Source organism: Oncorhynchus clarkii, chromosome 10, assembly GCF_045791955.1.
Source record: "Oncorhynchus clarkii lewisi isolate Uvic-CL-2024 chromosome 10, UVic_Ocla_1.0, whole genome shotgun sequence".
NCBI lineage: Eukaryota > Metazoa > Chordata > Actinopteri > Salmoniformes > Salmonidae > Oncorhynchus > Oncorhynchus clarkii.
The window spans coordinates 55,004,333-55,023,390 of record NC_092156.1 but is presented as its reverse complement, the minus strand read 5'-3'; the positions used below and the strand labels follow the sequence as shown (position 1 = coordinate 55,023,390).

The 19,058-nt window shown below is 43.3% G+C and overlaps 1 protein-coding gene across 1 annotated transcript in view; it reads left to right on the top strand.

The window, feature by feature from the left end:
• The window catches only part of LOC139418798 (catenin alpha-2-like), a 628,002-nt gene extending 612,400 nt beyond the window's left edge, over window positions 1–15,602 (top strand). Inside the window, exons 16-17 of the mRNA XM_071168509.1 lie at window positions 11,189–11,323; window positions 14,086–15,602. Of these exons, the coding sequence (XP_071024610.1) occupies window positions 11,189–11,323; window positions 14,086–14,373 (423 nt within the window). The 3' untranslated portion in view covers window positions 14,374–15,602. The remainder of the gene's footprint in view (window positions 1–11,188; window positions 11,324–14,085) is intronic.
• Window positions 15,603–19,058: the final 3,456 nt, after the last annotated feature.

Sequence of the window (19,058 nt, the reverse complement as noted above, 5' to 3'; positions counted from 1 at the left end):
TTGTTTTAAGAGTATTTCTGTGTGGAGCATTGTGAAACACGCATCATCCAGGTACAACATACCGTAAATGTGTGTTAACATATTCAAACATTTAAGAGTTTGCTTTTATCGGCGAACAGAAGGATTATTTGATCTTGAGTTTCTCTGGCAAGCCACTGTGTTTTTCAGATCTAGTCTAATTCCAAACTGCCTTTCATAATATAACCTACGACAAATAACCTACGACAAATAATACTTTTTATGCCTTGTTTTTCAAGAGGACAAGTATTTTGCATTCACACACTGCTGTACCATTAACCTGCGGACGCAGTCAGGCGTGACAGGGTGATTGAAGCGCGCGCCTGTGTGTGTGTGTGTGTGTGTGTGTGTGTGTGTGTGTGTGTGTGTGTGTGTGTGTGTGTGTGTGTGTGTGTGTGTGTGTGAGAGATTGAAGCTTTGCGGTGCCACAGTAGGACAGGTCTCTCAAGTAGCAACCCTTATTGACGCGCTCCACGTCAAACCCTATTGAAGAGCATGGGAAGAGCAGTCTGTCAGTCTGACTGTTCTGCGAGATGGATGGGAGATTGAGGGGGAGGTGTGTGTGTGTGAGAGAGAGAGAGAGATAGTCGGGGGGAGGGGGAGTCTGAAAGGGAAATTTCATTGCGGTTCTATTGCACCGTGTATGTCCATTAATATGTTATTAACATCTCATATGTGTCACAAACGTGACTAGCTTGACTTGTGGTGGTATTGACAATGCTCCGGTATTGTCCGAATCTATCACCAGATTGTACTGTACAACACGTGTAAAACGAGACCTGACGTTGCTAGCTAGCTACCAACAGCAAAACAACTTACTCGTTTGTCATCTACCATCCTGAGTCCTGGTCCGCCGCTGCTTGCTGGTCTCGCACTTATTTTTCTCACTGTCTCAATGCGTATCCCGGCGCCAATAAATAGGACTGATGTCAAAGAACATCAGCAAATGTTTCGTAATCCAGCTCTTCTTGGAAAGGGGAATCAGAAATCAGCCATGGTGGCTAATAGACCGTGCATGGTAACATAGCTCCGGTGAACCTGTAAACTAGTACAGTACCTCACCCATTTTTAGAAAGCCTGCCTTCGAGGGTGGGAACAAGGAAGTATGGCCCCCCAGATAGGAACACCGTTGAGACTAGTCCAACGGCTCTATTGAACAAGGACACCTATATCTACTCGCTGCCAGCGTGATCGGTGAAACACAAAGACCAGAATAATTGCTACAAAACATGACTCATTCATTTTTTGATCATACAGTAGGCTCAATCAACCAAAGACACCATTGGTTACTGTATAATTATGTCTGAAACACCTGTCATCACTCATAATTCTGTAAGTAGACTGGAATTACAGTAGTGTCTAGTGCTGAAATTTCCCTTTAAATATTCTGCTAAGAGAAGCACGTGGCATGGCATTACCTCAAGGCAGCTCGCACCATTTCACCACAGAGTAAAGAATAGGAGGATGGAGGGGTGCCTCTTTCTCCTCGTCTCTCACTATTCTCCTTTTGCTGTCATCTCTTTCCCTCTAATCTTCATCTGCTTATTTCTCTCTCTCTTTACTCTCTGTGTCTTTCTTCCACCCCCTCTCTCTTGTTCTCTCTCTTTCTTCCTCCGCTGGGGGTTTTCTTAAAACATGAAGCCCACGGCGTACCAGCAGCTCAGGCCTATGCGTAGTCCAGGGAAACTTGCCAAATGTTCTACCTGCTGGGAACCCGCTGTGCTACTGCCTACCATAGAGATGGGAGGACAATGTACAGTCGTGGCCAAAAGTTTTGAGAATGACACAAATATTAATTCTCACAAAGTCTGCTGCCTCAGTTTATATGATGGCAATTTGCATATACTCCATAATTTTATGAAGAGTGATCAGATGAATTGCAATTAATTGCAAAGTCCCTCTTTGCCATGCAAATGAACTGAATCCCCCCCAAAACATTTCTACTGCATTTCAGCCCTGCCAAAAAAGGACCTGCTGACATCATGTCAGTGATACTCTCGCTAAAACAGGTGTGAGTGTTGACGAGGACAAGGCTGGAGATCACTCTGTCATGCGGATTGAGTTCAAATAACTGACTGGAAGTAAAAGGAGGGTGGTGGTTAGAATCATTGTTCTTCCTCTGTGAAACATGGTTTCCTGCACGGAAACATGTGCCGTCATCATTGCTTTGCACAAAAAGGGCTTCACTGGCAACGATATTGCTGCCAGTAAGATTGCACCTAAATCAACCATTTATCGGATCATCAAGAACTTCAAGGAGAGCGGTTCAATTGTTGTTAAGAAGGCTTCAGAGAGCCCAAGACCGTCTCCTAAAGTTGATTCAGCTGCGGGATCGGGGCACCACCAGTACGAAGCTTGCTCAGGAATGGCAGCAGGCAGGTGTGAGTGCATCTGCACGCACAGTGAGGCAAAGACTTTTGGAGGATGGTCTGGTGTCAAGAATGGCAGCAAAGAAGCCACTTCTCTCCAGGAAAAACATCAGGGACAGACTGATATTCTGCAAATGGTACAGGGATTGGACTGCTGAGGACTGGGGTAAAGTCATTTTCTCTGATGAATCCCCTTTCCGATTGTTTGGGGCATCCGGAAAAAAGCTTGTCCGGAGAAGACAAGGTGAGCGCTACCATCAGTCCTGTGTCGTGCCAACAGTAATGCATCCTGAGACCATTCATGTGTGAGGTTGCTTCTCAGCCAAGGGAGTGGGCTCACTCACAATTGTACCTAAGAACACAGCCATGAATAAAGAATGGTACCAACACATCCTCCGAGAGCAACTTCTCCCAACCATCCAGGAACAGTTTGGTAACGAACAATACCTTTTCCAGCATGATGGAGCACCTTGCCATAAGGCAAAAGTGATAACTAGGAACAAAACATCGATATTTTGGGTCCATGGCCAGGAAACTTCCCAGACCTTAAACCCATTGAGAACTTGTGGTCAATCCTAAAGAGGCGGGTGGACAAACAAAAACCCACTAATTCTGACAAACTCTAAGTATTGATTATGCAAGAATGGGCTGCCATCAGTCAGGATGTGGCCCAGAAGTTAATTGACAGCATGCCAGGGCAGATTGCAGAGGTCTTGAAAAAGAAGGGTCAACACTGCAAATATTGACTCTTTGCATCAACTTCATGTAATTGTCAATAAAAGCCTTTCACACTTATGAAATGCTTGCAATTATACTTCAGTATTCCATAGTAACATCTGACAAAAATATCTAAAGATACTGAGGCAGCAAACTTTGTGAAAATTAATATTTTTGTAATTCTCAAAGTTTTTGGTCACGACTGTATGTATGCAAAATTGAACCCTAATCCCTATTTAGTGCATTTCTTTCGACTAGGGCCCATAGGGTTATGGGTCAAAAGCAGTGAACTATACAGCGAATAGGGTGCCATTTAGGATGCAGACTTGGTCAGGTGGGGTTGAAGAGAACTCAAGGCATAGTCATTTACTAGGACCCCCTGCCAAGACTCCTTAAAAGGCCATTGTCAGGAGACCACGGAATCACAGAGAGAGTGCACTATGTAGAGAATAGGGAAGCATTAGGGGGTAAAGGAGCATACTGACATTGATTATAATATGTATGTAAAACGTCATTATTCATATTTGTGGTGCCGCTCTATCCATGTACAGTTGAAGTCGGAGGTTTACATACACCTTAGCCAAATACATTTAAACTCAGTTTTTCACAATTCCTGACATTTAATCCTAGTAAAAATTCCCTGTTTTAGGTCAGTTAGGATCACCACTTTGTTTTAAGAATGTGAAAATGTCAGAATAATAGTAGAGGTAATGATTTATTTCAGCTTTAATTTCTTTCATCACATTCCCAGTGGGTCAGAAGTTTACATGCACTCAATTAGTATTTGGTAGCATTGCCTTTAAATTGTTTAACTTGGGTCAAATGTTTTGGGTTGCCTTCCACAAGCGTCCCACAATAAGTTGGGTGAATTTTGGCCCATTCCTCCTGACACAGCTGGTGTAACTGAGTCAGGCTTGTAAAGGCCTCCTTGCTCGCACACACTTTTTCAGTTCTGCCCACAAATTATCTATGGGATTTAGGTCAGGGCTTTGTGATGGCCACTCCAATACCTTTACTTTGTTGTCCTTAAGCTGTTTTGCTACAACTAGTATGCTTGGGGTCATTGTCCATTTGGAAGACCCATTTGCGAGCAAGCTTTAACTTCCTGACTGATGTCTTGAGATGTTGCTTCAATATATGCACATAATTTTCTTTCATCATGATGCCATCTATTTTGTGAAGTGCACCAGTCACTCCTGGTGCAAAGCACCCCCACAACATGATGCTGCCACCCCTGTGCTTCACGTTTGGGATGGTGTTCTTCGGCCCTCCCTTTTTCCTCCAAACGTAACGATGGTCATTATGGCCAAACAGTTCTAATTGTTTCATCAGACCAGAGGACATTTTTCCAAAAAGTTTGATCATTTTCCCCATGTGCAGTTGCAAACCGTAGTCTGTTTTTTTTAATGGCGGTTTTGGAGCAGTGGCTTCTTCCTTGCTGGTTATGTCGATATAGGACTCGTTTTACTGTGGATATAGATCATTTTGTACCTGTTTCCTCCAGCATCTTCACAAGGTCCGTTGCTGTTGTTCTGGGATTGATTTGCACTTTTCACACCAAAGTACGTTCATCTCTAAGAGACAGAACAAGTCTCCTTCCTGAGTGGTATGATGGCTGCGTGGTCCCATGGTGTTGATACTTGCGTACTATTGTTTGTACAGATGAACGTGGTACCTTCAGGCATTTGGAAATTGCTCCCAAGGATGAACCAGACTTGTGGAGGTCTACAATTTTTTCTGAGGTCTTGGCTGATTTCCTTTGATTTCCCATGATGTCAAGCAAAGAGTTTGAAGTTAGGCCTTGAAATACATCCACAGGTAAACCTCCAATTGACTCAAATTATGTCAATTAGCCTATCAGAAGCTTCTAAAGCCATGACATAATTTTCTGTAATTTTCCAAGCTGTTTAAAGGCACAGTCAACTTAGTGTATGTAGACGTCTGACCCACTGGTGTGATACAGTGAATTATAAGTGAAATAATCTGTCTGTTAACAATTGTTGGAAAAATTACTTGTGTCATGCACGAAGTAGATGTCCTAACTTACCTGCCAAAACTATAGTCTGTTAACAAGAAATGTGTGGAGTGGTTGAAAAACGAGTTTTAATGACTCCAACATAAGTTTATGTAAACTTCCGACTTCAACTGTATTTATTGTATTAGATTGTGTCCTTATGGGCCCTGGTCAAAAGTAATGCACTATATAGGGAATAGGGTGCCATTTGTGAAGCAACCAGAGTCATGGGCAGAGCTCTGTTTTTTTCCACATGCCTGATTAGAAATGCAACACACCATCAATATAGAGGTGTGATTTAGTGATGCTTTTGTGTTTGTGTGTGGGTTCTGACAGAGGTTTGCCCCCTGGTTTAATAACAGAAGTCCTGCTGCTGAGTCACCCATGCAGAGAGGCTGATTTGTTTCAGGTCTAATTATGCAAAAACAAAATGGCTTCTTCCTTCCTATTGAAATAGAAGTTTCCACTAGCCTTGAATCCAAACTGGATAGAGTGCCATGGATCAGTTTTTTTTCCAAGCTGGAATTCCACTCTAGAGAAGAAGAGAGGAATTCTAGCCTGTAATCCAAACTGAATAGCAATATGGTTTCACTACATTCAGTTTGTATTTCAGGCTAGAACTCCTCTTTGGAAGGAAGGTTTGGAAAGAGAGAAATTCCAGCCTGAAACCCTAACTAAATATTGTTCTGTTTCACAATATTCAGTTTGGATTCCAGGCTAGAATTCATCCTCCCCAATCAGTGGCAGGAAAGAGAGGGAGCGAGTTAGAGGGAGGGAGAGAATGAAGCTGCCTGCTTTCCTTGGCGGCCTTGGTAAGGTAATGGTCCGTGCTGTTTATTTACACCAGGAGGGAATCTGCTGAGGAGATGGCCGATTAGTCAGGCAACCATATTGTCATCTGCCTGCCTGAACCCGGGCTGGCCAGGAGCAGGGAGAAACTCGTGGTTTTCTGGTGTGATGGAGAAAGGGGGTTGTGTGTGTTTCCAAGTGTTTGTATACAGCGTGTGTGTGTGTTTGGTTTGTGTGTGTTAGTGGAATTAGTGGTAATGCTAGCCAGGAGTGGCGGTGGGTGCAGTAATCATGTCCTAGGAGCTGCTTCCACTTTCTGCCTCACTGGCTGCAAGATCAGCATGCAGCACTGCATGAACACAGCTTTAAGGGGGCATTAGTGCGTGTGTGTCTTGTAACCCATTGTGTTTGCGGAATCTGACCCCCCTGAGATCATTAACGTAACAGAAATTCTCATTTTAAAAGCTCATTCTGTTTGATCATACCCAAATAATGTTGTTGACTCATCCTACTTGAAGTTGTGGCCAAAGCATATTAAAGAAAAACCCCCAGTATATTCCCATCTCAAACACGTTTTTGCACAGTTTCAAAAAACGCTTGACATTTGCTTGGATAAATGGCATCATCCTCTTTGGCTGAGACAGGCCCCTTTTGTAATTGGTCCAGCAGCTTTCTCCAAATTCTCTGGTGGGGAGACATGGCCGTGCCCGAATACCAATAGTAGCGTACAACATACTTAAACTGCATCCTATGTACTCATCGGCGCACACTATTCAGCATGTACTGTTTCAGTAAAACGTGTGCAGTATGCCACGGCCACAGCACAGTAGCAGGTATGCAGGTGGGTTTTTCTCAATTCAACAGACATGCATCACATTAACCAGTCTGATAAGATCTCATTTCCAATTTGATACATTTACCTATACCTCAGGCTGGTTGTAGGCAGACTATCAGATTCAACCTATACCATAGCCCCATACAGCCTTTATTAAAAATTGGAGATTGAAGACAAAAACAGATCATTTGGTTCCATTTTATTATTAGTAAAGTACTGCAACGTACTGTATGTAAATGATATCAAATAGCCTATAGGACACACACTAAAACATTTCACATGTTCAAATCAAAAGGCTATTGCAACAAAACGTGGAATGTCGGCTGCATCGCACATTCAGAACCGCTGGACAGCAGCATAATAAATGAAAGCACTGATCATTGGGAACGAGATCAGAATGACTGCTAAGGCTTGATCCATAAATGGAATAATTAAATAGGTAGCCTACAAAACTAAAACAATCCATATGTTCCAATCAAAATGCCTGATTAACATGACATCATAGCGCAGCCACATCCTGAGTCCCCGGTGCCGACACATTCACAAGTCAAAACATGGAAGTTTGAATGACACTGAGGGGCAACTTTGTTACATCAGAATTATTTGATTTGATTAGGATTGTTTTGAGAGAGGGGGTCTCAGATGGTTGAGGGGCAGCTCTCGGGGACCTGTGCCAAAACTAGTATGACATCCAGGAATTTCAAGTATACTTGATTTTTTTAAAATGTCACATACTATGAAACTTAATTTCTTTCACACTCAAATGGCCTACTATTTAGGACACACGTATGGGTATTTGAACACGGGCTCGGGAATGCACAGCACACTCACAGCACACTCACAGCACACTCACAGCACACTCACCGCACACAAGCAAGCAAGCCAAGCAATCCTTAGCTGGTGTTAGCAAAAGGGAGAAAGCATCTGCAACAACTAAAGTATCCCGCCAGTCACTTCTATTTCAAATGATGTGGTTTGTAGTTTCAAGTTGTATTAGTCGTATACACAAGATATACATGGTATATACACTGTCCAACGAAGTGCTTACTCACTTGTGCGGTTTGTAAGAGTTGTCCTGCTTGATGTTCGGAAGCCGTCAGCTAACGTTAGCCAACAAGAAAGCAAAGCCAAAGCCGATCCTCCACACATCAACCATCTCGCCTTTCCTGTGGTTTGTAGAGAAACGTTTTATGTCAAGAGGAAACCGAGTTAGCTGTTGTTGACTGTAAAAGGTAGCAGCTGAGCTGCCAATAATCAGTTTTAGTTTTTTTTTAACCAATATACGCCCAAAACCCTGTTGTTTCTAACAGGCCAAGCAGGGGCACTGAGAAAAGCTGATTTTTTTAACATCCTTAATCATAAGAAAAATAAAAATTATAGTTCATATTTCATAATAAATCTGGTACACTGGACAGATACTTTAAACGACTGCTGTGTCAATTTTGTGTATTTATTCAACAGTTATAGCGTTGATTATAATATCTCTGATCAATGTGATCTGCACATTGACTCGGCACCAGTACTCCTTATACAGTATATAGCCACATTATTGTTATTTCTTTGTTACTAATTCCTTTTTTATTTAGCCATTTTTTCTATTGTTGGTTAAGGGCTTGTAAGTAAGCCTTTCACAGTAAAGTCTACACCTGTCATTATTTACTGTACTTAGTATACTAAGTATACTGAACAGAAATGTAGTGGGTGCGTGTTGGTGGCAGGAAGTCAGGCGCAGGAGAACAAACTTGGTATAAAACGGAGAAGTTTAATAAGTGCTGACCAAACTCCAAAAAAACTAAATATATAAAATAACAAAAGTGGGTACAAAACCCGTCGAAGACCAACACATACTAGCACATACACATACAATCAAACAATCTCCGACAAGGACATGAGGGGAAACGGAGGGTTAAATACACAACATGTAATCGATGGGATTGGAACCAGGTGTGAAGGAAGACAAGACAAAACCAATGGAAAATGAAAAATGGATCAGTGGCGGCTAGAAGGTCGGTGACGTCGACCGCCGAACACCGCCCGAACAAGGAGAGACTTCGGGGGAAGTTGTGACCAAAAAATATGAAACGCAACAAGGAACAATTACAGTTCATATAAAGAAATCAGATCGTTTAGATAAATCTATTAGGCCCTAATCTATGGATTTTACATGACTCGGAATAAAGATATGCATATTTTGATTAGAGATAGCTTTTAAAAAATGTAGGGGGCATTGATCAGAAAACCAGTCAGTATCTGGTGTGACCACCATTTGCCTCATGCAGCGCGACACATCTCCTTTGCATTGATCAGGCTGTTGATTGTGGCCTGTGGAATGTTGTCCCACTCCTCTTCATAGGCTTTGCGAAGTTGCTGGATATTGGCGAGAACTGTAATAGCTGTAGTACACGTTGATCCAGAGCATCCCAAACATGCTCAATAGGTGACATGTCTGGTGAGAGTGCAGGCCATGGAAGAACTGAGACATTTTCAGCTTCCAGGAATTGTGTACAGTTCCTTGAGACATGGGGCTGTGCATTATCATGCTGAAACATGAGGTGATCCTGACACATGAATGGCACAACAATGGGCCTCAGGGTCTCGTCATGTTATCTCTGTACATTCCAATTGCCATCGATAAAATGCAATTGGGTTCGTTGTCTGTATCTTATGCCTGTCCATACCAATAACCCCACCGCCACCATGGGGCACTCTGCTCACAATGCTAACGTCAGCAAACCGCTCGCCTACACAACGCCATACACGTGGTCTGCGGCTGTAAGGCCAGTTGGACGTACTGCCAAATTCTCTAAAAGGACGTTGGAGACGGCTTGTGGTAGAGACATTAACATTAAATTCTCTGGCAACAACTCTGGTGGATATCCCTGCAGTCAGCATGCCAATTGCATGCTCCCCCAAAATCTGTGGCATTGTGTTGTGTGATAAAACTGCACATTTTAGAGTGGCCTTTTATTGTACCCAATACAAGGTATTGTGTAATGATCATGCGGTTTAATCAGCTTATTGATATGCCACACCTGTTAGGTGGATGGAATACCTTGGCAATGGAGAAATGCTCACTAACAGGGAAGGAATCAAATTTGTGCACAACATTTGAGAGAAATAAGCTTTTTGTGTGTATGGAACATGTATGTGATCTTTTCTTTCAGCTCATGAAACATGGGATCAACACTTTACATGTTGCGTATTTATTTTGGTTCAGTGTATCATGTGAACAAAAAAATGCATCCCAAATGGCAGCCTATTCCCTATATAGTGCACTACTATTGACCAGAGCCCTATTTGCCCTGGTTAAAAATAGTGCACTATGCAGGGATTATGGTGCCGTTTGGGACACAGCCACAGACGCATTCATTTGTTGTGCAAACAGGACAACTGTGCATCTGTGACCATTAGTGCTGCACCACGAGTACTTCGAGTCCATCATTACTAGTCTGCCTAACACCCTTACTTACTTACTCAAGTGTGGGCGGACAAGCCCACTAAAGCACAATTCAACTGGCAACAAAAAAAACAAGTGTGGAAAGGGAACACATTGGGACAATCTAAACACGGGATTTACCACTCGAGGGGAATAGGTAGAGATGGGTCGTGTTCATGAAGAAAACGGAACGAAACAGGGAGAGGGACTACTGAATAAGAAATGCACATTTGTGTCTTCCAATGCTAAATGTGTGAAAACATTGCAAGCCCAAATTAACATGGTCCCTTAGCTAGCTTTTTCGGCCAATTAACTTGGCTTTCCCAATGTATCCCAGCCCCCCTAAAGACAAGGGGAAGTGAGCCCTGTTTGAATGTATCCCTTCCCTTCAACTCTATACATGCTGCCTGAATGTCATAGTTAGGACCATTTACTGTTAATGGTTGAGAAAAAAGGTGCCTGTACAAAACGGTGCCCGGGAGCGTTTTAAAAGCAAAGTAGCAAACGCACCATTCTTTCATTACCCACCAGGAAACTTGTGGGCCGTTGCAATTTTCGCTGCATGACGTCCAGAACATATTACAGCTACTTTGTGTGCATTTACAAGTGGGACTGAAAAGCCTTTGTCCCGATCCCTCTCTGTGCCTGTGCCTCAAATGGCACAGGCACAGAGAGGTGTAAAGAAGTGCACTATATAGTGAATAGGGTTACCTCAGTATATACTAGAGGTAGACTCATATGGCTTCTCACAATAGAGGGCCTGGAAAGGTCTTGCTAATTGCCCCTGCTATTTCGATGATTGGGTTGTTTTTCTGCTGTAGGAATGAGTACAGTGGAGAAATGACATGCCATTAGTAAAGAAAATAGTGCACAACCATTTTGTAAACTACTTCTGATGTACAAAACAAGACTATTTCTTAACCCTGCTTCTTCTTAACACATTTTTTGGCTATTTTCCCTGTTTTTAAACTCATTTTATCATCGTGTTTCTGCGTGTGTGCATGTCTCAGTGCCCTGACTCGGCCTGCAAGCAGGACCTGCTGGCCTACCTGCAGAGAATCGCCCTGTACTGCCACCAGCTCAACATCTGTAGCAAGGTCAAGGCCGAGGTCCAGAACCTGGGAGGAGAGCTCATCGTCTCTGGGGTAAGTCTCACCACACAACACCCTAACATGTTACAGTCAAGGCTCTGGGTCTCCGTCAATAGTTGTATTCAGGTGCATAAAGCACTGGTGAGCAGCAATGTTCTGTCTGTGGGCCTCATTCCTTCATCTCAATAGTTACAAGGGACCTTCCCTAGGCTTCCTCCCTCCTCGTTTCTTACAATTCCTCTCAAAGGGACCTTCCGTAGGCTTCCTCCCTCCTCGTTTCTTACAATTCCTCTCAAAGGGCATTGGAGGAGTTCTGAGGGAGAGCCTTGGATCCTCTCATTCAATGCACTTTGAGAATAATTGATTAAACAACAATGGAGGAAGCAAGGATTCGAACGCTAGTAACGTTTTCAGACAGCTCTAGTCTGTTCTCCATCAGCGCTTGTCTAAAAACACAGGACAGACGATGGCAGCATTATGGTGGATACTAACTACTGAACTGCTTAGACGCATGTCAGTTAGTTTCAACTTTAAATGGTATTTTAAGCTAACGCTGAACAGGTGGAAATGAAATGCATGCCCAATCTCAAATCCACCCCACTATGCACTTGTGGGGTGAATCTCAATCATGTCTCTTGGCATCCTTCCCTTGTCCACTTGTCTTGATCGAGAGGGGAAAGAAAGCTAGTTGATACTGTTGATTTACACCCCATTTCTAGGAAATGGTATGGCGTTTTGGAAAGGACTTTATCCTTAGGCTCTAGTATAGAATGCTGGCTGCCAAAGACCACCTTTCAAAGAGACTCAGAGTCCAGGCATCCTCTTTGATCTTTTTTTTACTGCAATTACCCTATGATTTTACATAACATTATAACATTTCAAAATGATTACACAATACATGTGGCAATATATTGTGCAACGGCAGTATAAACGTTAATGGATAATATTGTAGCAATCCTTGCCATACTGAGCCACGTTCTCACCAGCCCCCGTGCACAAAGCGAGGTCCATACAGAAATTATTTGTCAAGATCAGTGTGGAAGAACCTCAACCCCATTGAACACCTTTGGGACGAATTGGAATGCCGACTGCAAGCCTGGCCTAATCGCCCAACATCACTGCCCAACCTCACTAAAGCTCGTGTGGCTGAATGGAAGTCCCTGCAACAATGTTCCAACATCTAGTGGAAAGACTTCCTAGCAGCATAGGGGCAAACAACTTCATGTGATTTTGGAATGAGATGTTCAACGAGGAGGTGTCCACGTACTTTTGGTCATGTAGTGTATTTTTGCGCACGTCCCTCCATTAAACAGGCTCACTGAATTCTCGGAATTGTTCAATTCACGAATTGTAAAAATGTCCACAATCATCTGTTGAAATAGACCTCCTATTCTGATTGGCATATTATGGCGGGAAACACTCAGGTCCTCGAGTAACACTCCTCTCGATCGTTGTTTGGCAAAACTGTCATTCTCTCTTTCCCTTCGCGGTGCCAACCCCAACCCAGGGAGTCCTCAACACAACTGACAATTAAGCGTTGAAAAACATGGCCCTCGCTACACGACACCTACTTTTTTTTCCCAGACACTTCTTAATTAGCAGTTGGTGGAGGTCAGGTGTACCTCTCTTCTCTCCCTGCGTTTTGTTTGGCTGACATTTAGAGGCTGCGGCTGGCCCCCCTACCCCCTTGCCCCCCACCCCGAGAAGGGAGTCAACCGCTAGAATTAATTGGCTCCGAACTCCAGCTGGTCACTATAAAAAGGTTAGCAGCACGGTGGGTGCCCCTGATACCCCGAATTATGCTTAAAATACCAAGTAATATGCAGCCATTTAATCCCGACAAGATGAGCTGAAACTCTATGGGCACTACGTCTGAAATGGCACCCTATTTTGACCAGCACAAAATGTGTTCACTACAACAGGCTCTGGTCGAAAGTAGTGCGCTATATAGGGAACAGGGTGCCATTGGTGGACACCCGCTTTCTCTTAATGAGGCTGTCATATCAGAGATGTGTTGGAGGCACAGCGGTCACTCTGACCCTGTCCAGCTACTCAGGGCTCTGATAAGACGAGTGAAGGCCCTGCTATCGCCCTGCGGGGGAGACCAGAGACAGAGATCTCACCTCTGTACTGTAAGAACCGCTGGCTTGATAAAGCCTTCTTCAGTGAGAGCTCTTTGCCGCAGGCAGTCCTTGTTATCTTGCAGCGTGACATGGGATGTCTGAAAGACTCTGAAGAAAGGGGTGCATCTCAATACCCTTTCATTGAAGAAATAACAGGTCTCCAATTGGTTGGTTAGTATTAATGCTTACACCTGCCCAATAGATATGCTTCATTGAAGTCCTGAAAGAAATCCAATTGGTTGGATTATTGCTTATTGCTCACCTATCCAATCACTTAGAGCTTCCTTTTCCCCTCTCCTTCTTCCCACCTCTCCCCCCCTCTCCTTCTTCCCACCCCTCTCCCCTCTCCTTCTTCCCACCTCTCCCCTCTCTTTCTTCTCACCTCTCCCCCTCCTCTCCTCCCTTCCTCCCCTCATGGGGTCTGCAGAATGTTGCATGCGCAGTGGGATGATGCAGGTTTGCGGTTGACCTAACCATTGCTTCTATTGCAGGTCTTATATATGTGACGGTTTATATGTGATGGTTTTTCACATGTACATTTTAATGTATAAAGCTGACCGAGTAAAAGCAGTTCCTATGCAACTACAATGTTGTTACCACAGTTCATACTATGTAGTGAAATAGGTATATCCGTGCAACCTAAGATATGGTGTTGGTACAAGGTTCTAAGTTGTCCTCTGTCTCTCTCCGTAGCTGGACAGCGCCACCTCCCTCATCCAGGCGGCCAAGAACTTGATGAACGCTGTGGTGCTCACAGTCAAAGCCAGCTACGTGGCGTCCACCAAGTACGCCAAGGTGTACGGCGCCGCCGCCGTCAACTCGCCTGTGGTCAGCTGGCGCATGAAGGCGCCCGAGAAGAAGCCCTTGGTGAAGCGGGAGAAGCCAGAGGAGTGCCAGACCCGCGTTCGACGGGGCTCGCAGAAGAAGCACATCTCGCCCGTCCAGGCCCTCAGCGAGTTCAAGGCCATGGACTCCTTCTAAAGATGTCCGCCGCCACGACGGATGTCACTGAAACCAAGAAAAACAACACCGACAACGAGAAGTTTAAGAAAACTCCCCTTCTTTCTTTGTGTTCATTTGTTTCTTTTGGTGAGACGAGTTATGCTGATAATAACACCGCCTCCTTTCTCCCTTTTGAGCGAAGGGTCGATGAAAAAACCTACCCGGAGGACTTTGCTATCCCGCCACCTGTTCTGAACTACAGCTCCCATGAACACTTTGGGGCTTCTCGGCCAATGGGGAGCCAGCGTGCTCCCACCCATATTTATGACTATTATTACTACTGTAGCTTAACCGTGTGAGAGCCAAATGTGTGACACTAAAAACAAGAACTTACTTTAAAATAAAAGGGAGATAAAAAGTTAAAAACAAAACATAGCAGAAGAGGGGCACCTAATTGGCCGTCAATATTATTGCTATATCATTACTATTGTGGTACTGACCGGCTGCTCGTACACACATTAACTGTCTGAATGGAAACGATGAATGGCGCAGTAGTGAAATCACTGAAACAAGAGGATTGATCCATCACGGCTGATACACTTTGGGCGGCATTTTCGTGGTGCAAATTAGAGCGCAGGTTTGTGCAAAAAATGGCTGTAAACCTCTAAATAATCAGGCAGGGAGATGTAATTATTTCTTCGACAATGTGCATTATAAGGAGACCATTGAACTAGAGTTTAGTTTACTGAGTAATGCATGTGCAGACCTGAGGAAACGTTTCAACTTAAATCACACTGCCTGACTATGAAAAGGTTTATAGTTTTACCCCCACAGATCTGTGCTTTTGTCAATATTCCCCTCCTAACTTAATCTTGTATGTTGTCCCTGGTTTGAACGTTACCTTACCTGTAGAGCTAGGAATAACTTATATTTAAGGTAACTGAAAGTGTTTGGCATCCAAGTCATTTGTTTCCTTGTTCCTTCCCGACCCATAACGGCGTTCCTGAACGATGCACACACTTTATGGTCCTATGGTATTGCCTTTAAAAAAAAAAACAATTTCTCATGATGATATCACTAACTATATCGCAGCCTGATTGGATTATTGTGTTGAGTCTAATAGTAGACACGGAGAGGTATGACTAGTTGTGGTTTGCTCAGAGAACATAAGGCTGCGTTTAGACAGGCAGCCCGATTCTGATATATTTTTTTACTGATTTGTCTTTTAATCAGTTCAGCTATCAAAAAGATCTGATGTGAAAGATCTGATGTGAAAGATCTGATGTGAAAGATCTGATGTGAAAGATCTGATGTGAAAGATCTGATGTGATTAGTCAAAAGTGAAATTAGTGGAAAGATTATCAGAATTGTGGTGCCTGACTAAATGAAGCCCTAGAGTCCTACATACATACATACATACATACATACAGGTAATTGCCAAAATAATGGAAATGTGAGTAAATTAAGGATATAACGTATATTAAAAGCAGATGCTTCCACACAGGTGTAGTTCTTGAGTTAATTAAGCAATTAACATCCCAGCATGCTTAGGCTCATTTATAAAAATGCTGGGCAGGCTATTATTTGGGCTACCTACCATGGCCCCCATAGAATGACAATACCATCCACACAGCATGAATGGCCATTTGATGAGCATGAAAACGATGTAAACCATATGCGATGTAAACCATAAACCGGCCGTCTGTCACCAGATCTCCACCCAATTGAACACTTATGGGAGATTCTGGAGTGGAGACAGCGTTTTCCAACACCATCAACAAAACAGAAAATTATGGATTTGGGTTGCATCCCTCCAATATAGTTCCAGACACAGAATCTATGATTAGGCACACTGAAACTGCTCTGGCTCGTGTTGGCCCACTGCACTATTAACAAACTTTATGTTGGCATTTCCTTTCTACTGGCAGTTACCTGTACATACATACAAGCAAGTACCTTTATATTCACTGTTCTCTAATAAACCCCTCAACTTGACTGACCACCCTCCATGCCTGTTTCTTTATCACTCACAAGCCCCTATATTTTTTATATAGTACAACAGATATTATAATTATAAGGTGGGTATTCAATTCAATTTCAGATCTTGGCTTTCCAGAATGCGATTGATTTGCACACTAGTGGAAACCTATTATCTGCAATTGCATGAATACCAGTCTAATTCTGCATAATTTTTACCCACCGTAGAATGTTACACATTTCCTGGTTCCTTAGAGGGGCTAATACAAATGTATCTACAGTGGGGCAAAAAAGTATTTAGTCAGCCACCAATTGTGCAAGTTCTCCCACTTAAAAAGAGGAGAGAGGCCTGTAATTTTCATCATAGGTACACTTCAACTATGACAGACAAAATGAGAAGAAAAAAATCCAGAAAATCACATTGTAGGATTTTTAATGAATTTATTTGCAAATTATGGTGGAAAATAAGTATTTGATCACCTACAAACAAGCAAGATTTTTGGCTCTCACAGACCTGTAACTTCTTCTTTAAGAGGCTCCTCTGTCCTCCACTCGTTACCTGTATTAATGGCACCTGTTTGTACTTGTTATCAGTATAAGAGACACCTGTCCACAACCTCAAACAGTCACACTCCAAACTGCACTATGGCCAAGACCAAAGAGCTGTCAAAGGACACCAGAAACAAAATTGTAGACCTGCACCAGGCTGGGAAGACTGAATTTGCAATAGGTAAGCAGCTTGGTTTGAAGAAATCAACTGTGGGAGCAATTATTAGGAAATGGAAGACATACAAGATCACTGATAATCTCCCTCGATCTGGGGCTCCACGCAAGATCTCACCCAGTGGGATCAAAATGATCACAAGAACAGTGAGCAAAAATCCCAGAACCACACGGGGGTCCTAGTGAATGACCTGCAGAGAGCTGGGACCAAAGTAACAAAGCCTACCATCAGTAACACACTACGCCGCCAGGGACTCAAATCCTGCAGTGCCAGATGTGTCCCCCTGCTTAAGCCAGTACATGTCCAGGCCCGTCTGAAGTTTGCTAGAGAGCATTTGGATGATCCAGAAGAAGATTCGGAGAATGTCATATGGTCAGATGAAACCAAAATCTAACTTTTTGGTAAAAACTCAACTCGTCGTGTTTGGAGAATGCTGAGTTGCATCCAAAGAACACCATACCTACTGTGAAGCATGGGGATGGAAACATCATGCTTTGGGGCTGTTTTTCTGCAAAGGGACCAGGACGACTGGTCCGTGTAAAGGAAAGAATGAATGGGGCCATGTATCGGAAGATTATGAAGTGAAAACCTCCTTCCACCAGCAAGGGCATTGAAGATGAAACGTGGCTGGGTCTTTCAGCATGACAATGAACCCAAACACACCGCCCGGGCAACTAAGGAGTGGCTTCGTAAGAAGCATTTCAAGGTCCTGGAGTGGCCTAGCCAGTCTCCAGATCTCAACCTCATAGAAAATCTTTGGAGGGAGTTGAAAGTCCGTGTTGCCCAGCAACAGCCCCAAAACATCACTGCTCTAGAGGCGATCTGCATGGAGGAATGGGCCAAAATACCAGCAACAGTGTGTGTAAACCTTGTGGAGACTTACCGAAAACATTTGACCTCTGTCAAATGCCAACAAAAGGTATATAACAAAGTAATGACCAAATACTTATTTTCCACCATAATTTGCAAATAAATTCATTCAAAATCCTACAATGTGATTTTCTGGATTTTGTCTGTCATAGTTGAAGTGTACCTATGATGAAAATTACAGGCCTCGCTCATCTTTTTAAGTGGGAGAACTTGCACATTGGCGGCTGACTAAATACTTTTTTGCCCCACTGCATGCCAGGCAGTACACTATTTACCTTTGTAAGAGTTCAGATATTCATATTGCCTATTCAACTTTGTACTTGAAACTGAAAGAGGACCAGAAATCACAAATACCGACACTCACCATATCATTTCCCAGGATGGCCATGTCACAATTCTCCAGCCTTTTCTCAAAGAGTGCACATCGTGGATTTAACATGATAGGAAGTGTGCAAGTGCGCATTTTGGGATCTGGGTGGAAAATTTGGACGTAGCCTTAAGAACAAATAAACAGGCTGTGGCCCGATCCTCTACCTTTCTCCCAATGTGTGTTCTGGTTCATCACAGACCTGAAAGGAACAGACTGGTGTAATACTCCCTGTATAGTACCATGGGAGAATTTCAGTTGCATTTCCTTGATTCCATGTGTCCTCTTTCCTCACCTGCTCATGAAAACCCATTGGGTGAGAAGGTCAGAGGGGCAGGACTTCTGACCCCGTCCAATGGGTTTTGAGGAGGAGGCGAGAAGTTAATAAAATCCAAATGAGATTCTCCTCAATGTTCACAATGTGTAAGCCCTGTGTCAGAAACATACAGACAGTGTACTGCAGACCGACATGGATTTGAAAAGAACAGAGTGGTTGAGGGAATATGGTGGAATACTCTGTATAATACCAATAACACATAAGCTTCATGTAACTCACTGCAACAAGCAAACAGACAGGGTAGTGCCGAATAAATCAAATCAAATGTATTTGTCACATACACATGGTTAGCAGATGTTAATGCGAGTGTAGCGAAATGCTTGTGCTTCTAGTTCCAACAATGCAGTAATAACCAACGAGTAATCTAACCTAACAATTCCAAAACGACTACCTTAGTTTGTGTGTACACAAGTTTGTGTGTACACAAGTGTAAAGGGATAAAGAATATG